We start from the raw sequence: 4507 nt of genomic DNA, 5'->3' as shown, positions 1-4507 counted from the left end.
CAATACTCGAAGAATGGTGCCTGCTAATATGTCGACTTAGATTACCTCTGGAAGACGTGTGAGCCTTAACCAATGCCGCTATGCCCTTACAGAGGAGGAATTGAAACATAGCGTTAGCATACCTTTCCCCGACGTTTCCTGTAATATTGGCTGACTTGAAAATAAAATAGTCATTAACATAGGGACGCAGATTCGGAATATTTGTCTCAGATTTATCTGAAGTTCTTGAGCTGGGACATAACTCGGCCAATAACTCTTTACTTTTCAAATTGCTGGACGCATGGGTGTCATGACAATTACCCTCACTTAAGAATAACTCTTGTGAGTCACTTATGGTGCTATTTTTTTTTTTTTTTTTTTTTTTGGGTTGGGAGGACTAAGGGTTTTTTTGGTTGTCATTAATGAAAGGCAACAGGAAATGATTATCTGTACAAAGGAAATAAATTATTTTTCTCATGAGACTGAAAAAAATATGTAGACTTAAAGTTCATTCATATTTTTAATTAGAGTATACTTTAGACTGATAAAAAAAATCAAGCGGCGTCTTGGTTCTAAATGCATCCAATCCGATTCTAACGGTTTAAGAATCGGAATCGCTAGTAGCTATAGGCAAAACCCTGCTCTTACTATAACAAGAAGTGAGGGGCAACATCCCATCTCGAAAGAGCCACAACTCACTTTCATAGGACAGAAAAAAATCATATCTCTCAATTATGTACTACAGTTATTCAGCTCTCTTCCATGAAAATAACTTCCAGCGACATTGTTATTATAAGCATTAATTAGTGGGGAACTATACTGCGGCCCTTGCAAAACAAGAGACATAATTTATTTTCAGTTGCCCATTTGCCTATATTAATGGCCAAATGATTCATGATTCAGAATAATTGAACTGGTCAAGTTTATATGTTCGTTTTAAGGTAGAGTACTAGGGAAAAAGAATACTAGAGTCTAGAGTGATGGGGAATAACACTTTTCAAGCCCAAGTTTGGATTGAAAAATATTATCCAGACTCTGCCCAAACAAAAACAACTATCAAACGATGTTTTGCCGATTTCAAACGTGGTCGTACGGACACCAATGATACTGAAAGCTCCGGTCGGCCAAATCAGGGGGTTATTCCGGAGGCAAAAATCATAATGGACAATCACAAAGTGAAGATGCAAGAGATAGGTTACACTCTGAAGTTATCAAAGGGTAGTGTTTACACCATCACAAACAAAGATTTTGGTATGGAAAATATGTTTTCTAAATGGTTTCCACGTTTGCTCACACCAGAGCAAAATCAACAACCATAACATTATTATTGAAGGAGATGATCACGCAAAATAAGAAGGAGTTTTGCGTCGGTACATCACAATGGATAAAACATAGATTCACCACTTCACTCCAGAATCAAAACCGCAGTCTGCTGAGTAGTTTGAATAAATGGTAATTTCAGTATTATTTCGCTCAAATAAGCTCGTACAAAGATGTAGATGGCCTTTTTCAAATAAGAATCATTGCTGAAAATTAAGAAAGTTACTTTAAATTAATAACATTTACCAAGATATAGTAGTCACTAATCATTGGTTTATGGGACAGCAGAGCATGCAAAAATATTTGAGTAAATGCCTGACAAATGATAAATATGAGTGTTTATCATTTTCTTAGATTGATCTTCATTAATGATAGACGGAAATTTCTTTATGAATTAGGACAAAAGAAGAGACCCGATATACTTTATCCTCAACAAGAGATGCTCGAATTCAAATATCTACGGGAGTGAGAATAGGGTGAAAAATTTGCCAAAGAAGAAAACCTAACAAAGCTAAGCTTCATACAAGAGTAGAGTCGACTCTTTCCTTTGGTGGGAATCTATCCATCCGTATATAAAAATGAATATATCAGACGGCTGAAACTATGACGGGATCCTGTTACATTTTATAAAATTCTATCCACAGATAAAGCCATTATTGGACCTGTGAAATTTTGTTTCTTGAACACAATGACTGATAGATAAAATATGAAATATGAAAGAGACGTTCTGACGTCATCTATAAAAAAAAACATTCAATCGAAATTGTGATGTCATTCTAAAAGAAAGTGCGTTATATATTATATTTTTTTAATTATAATTTTAAATTGTTATTACCAATTGTATTTTAAATATTTATATTAAATAAAAAAATATATTTATTAATTTGTAACCTCTTTCAATCAATGAAAGGTTACGTTGTAATATAAATGTCAACAGATGGCCCTCGTTTTAGGATGTGGCATCTACTTATATAAACATAAAATTCCAAAGAACATGTGACGTCATTCTTCGAGGAAGTATGAGAAGAAAATTCCATTTTCGGCTTAGAAGAAGTGCAATAACTCAGTGCTTATCCAACAAATGGAAGTCGTTTTGGTGTGAACAAAATTTTACACATTATACATCCTAAAACCTATTTAAAGTCCTTGATGATTTAGCTATTTTTAATTTTTTGTAACCTACCTAAAAAATAGGATAACTAAAAAAATACTCGATCGAACTAAAGTCCTTGGAGATCAGTGCTCCCGTTAAAAATCCCTGGATTTCCATACGCATACATTACGTCATAAATGTGTTTGTTTATTTTTGACGTAGAATTCAAATTACTCAAATATTTAAATTACGGCCACACGTATACAAACATAAACAGTAATATTTTTATGTCCGAATATTTAAATTACATATTGTTAAATACCACGGAATTCTAAGTGAATAGAAGACGGAAGACTTCTTTTCTAGAAAAACGAAAAAAATACAGCTCTTAATGAGGGTGAGTGCTATATTTTGGTTATGAAACTGATTCCACGAATATGCCCAAATTACTTCGTTCTTTCCTCCAGGACGAATATTCCAAAAGTTTCTGGCTTAGAAGACCAAGTATCTTCTGATTATTCAAGGGTTTTCTCACTTCAATTTTTTTTTTTTTTTTTTGTCAATGTTAATCAGGATTTGTATCATAAGAACTTCAAAGTAAGCCTCATGCTTATCCATGACATTATAACAGAAAACAAACCCGAAAATTTATCGCGAAGATATCTTTACAACTAATAAAATTATATATCTCATGGAAGGGTAGCATAAAGAAGTTACTTTTACTGAAATTGCCATTGTGTTCGTCGTTTCTGGCTATGTAACCCAATCACTGTTCTCTAGACTAAAATGTAACTTTCGATAAATAGAGCTCGTGGCTTCAAATAATTTCACTTTAACTAGTCAAAAAAACATTCCAAAACTTAACTACATAACAAAATTAATGGTAGCGTTAATTGGAGTAACTTACTCTACTTTTTATAAAGTTATGTAAATATACCTTATCTATAACCTCATAATGAGGTTATAAAATTATTTATTTATAACTTGTGGTCTACTTCCACAAGTAATCAAGTAGTAATGTTCAAAACACTATGTTAAATTTAAAAGCAAATTCATAAATATATTGATTTAAAGAATTCAGAGGTATACTTTATTAATTATTTTGCAAATTTGATTTAAATAATATCATATATAAAAACATATATTTTATTTATATAAACTTTGAACATGATAAAGAAATTTCAAAAACAAAATTACGAAATTTGAAACACAAAATAAAAGAAATTTAAAATTAAAAAAATAATTATTTTAAAGTACAACTATAATATAGACTAGAAGACATAGAAAATATAAAGGAATCAAGAGTATTTGCCCAAGTAATATGCCTCGAATGAATATTATAAGCAGCTACTTTAATTAATTAGAAAGAACGAATCAAAAGGGATGGAGAGGGAGGGGTTAATTGTTAAGGTCAGCTTTGAAAATTAATGTCTCAGGAGTCAATAGGGCTGAGGATGGATGCACTGGGAATAAATTGGGGTAGTTTTTCCAAACTAAGATATAGAGGTCATATAATAACTTTAATTATTATTATTAAATAATTATTATATTGGAATAGCTCTGGAGTGACGGATGTATTCATTCTTGAGACAGGTTAGAAGTCACTATCCTTGATGTTAATTTGTATTTTAATAAAAAATGAATGATGTTTCCATTAAAGAAGATGATGATATCCAAAGATTGAGCCATGTTATTTTCCTCCAACTCCTGTACATCAAATTTAAGGTAAGAGACGAGTGTCTAGAATATACAATTGAAAAGCAATGAATTCATTACAAGAATGAGTGGATGCAGATACTTATATTTACATTAAACGTTCTACCATCTAAAAGAAATTAATACCACTTATCAGTGTTAGAGATGAGTAATTTGTTTGTTATGTATATTTAGGACACATCAGGCTCCTTCAAAAGAGTAGAACACAAAATAGGGGTGAATTTATGATTAATATATTCAGGATTTTCAATGAAGTAGCTTTAAATAAAGGAAGATAAAACCCAGGGTTCCTTATCGGGTCTATTATTTGATTATTCTTCCTCTATATAGAAATTTATCAGTATAAGAGGATTCCATATAAAACCTTGAGCGACTGATGTATTGATGTGATGATCTATG

General features: G+C 31.6%; 1 protein-coding gene across 1 annotated transcript; it reads left to right on the top strand.

Annotated features, from left to right (window-relative positions):
• Positions 1-959: 959 nt before the first annotated feature.
• On the top strand, positions 960-1298 carry LOC139906467 (uncharacterized). Its single transcript, XM_071891364.1, has one exon. The coding sequence runs from the start codon at positions 960-962 to the stop codon at positions 1296-1298; it is 339 nt and encodes a 112-aa protein (XP_071747465.1).
• Positions 1299-4507: the final 3209 nt, after the last annotated feature.

Source organism: Lepeophtheirus salmonis, chromosome 10 (genome assembly GCF_016086655.4).
Source record: "Lepeophtheirus salmonis chromosome 10, UVic_Lsal_1.4, whole genome shotgun sequence".
NCBI lineage: Eukaryota > Metazoa > Arthropoda > Copepoda > Siphonostomatoida > Caligidae > Lepeophtheirus > Lepeophtheirus salmonis.
This window is presented reverse-complemented; position numbering and strand designations above follow the sequence as displayed.

Excerpts from the sequence above, each read along its gene's own strand:
- LOC139906467 (XM_071891364.1), top strand. The coding sequence starts at position 960 with ATGGGGAATAACACTTTTCAAGCCCAAGTTTGGATTGAAAAATATTAT.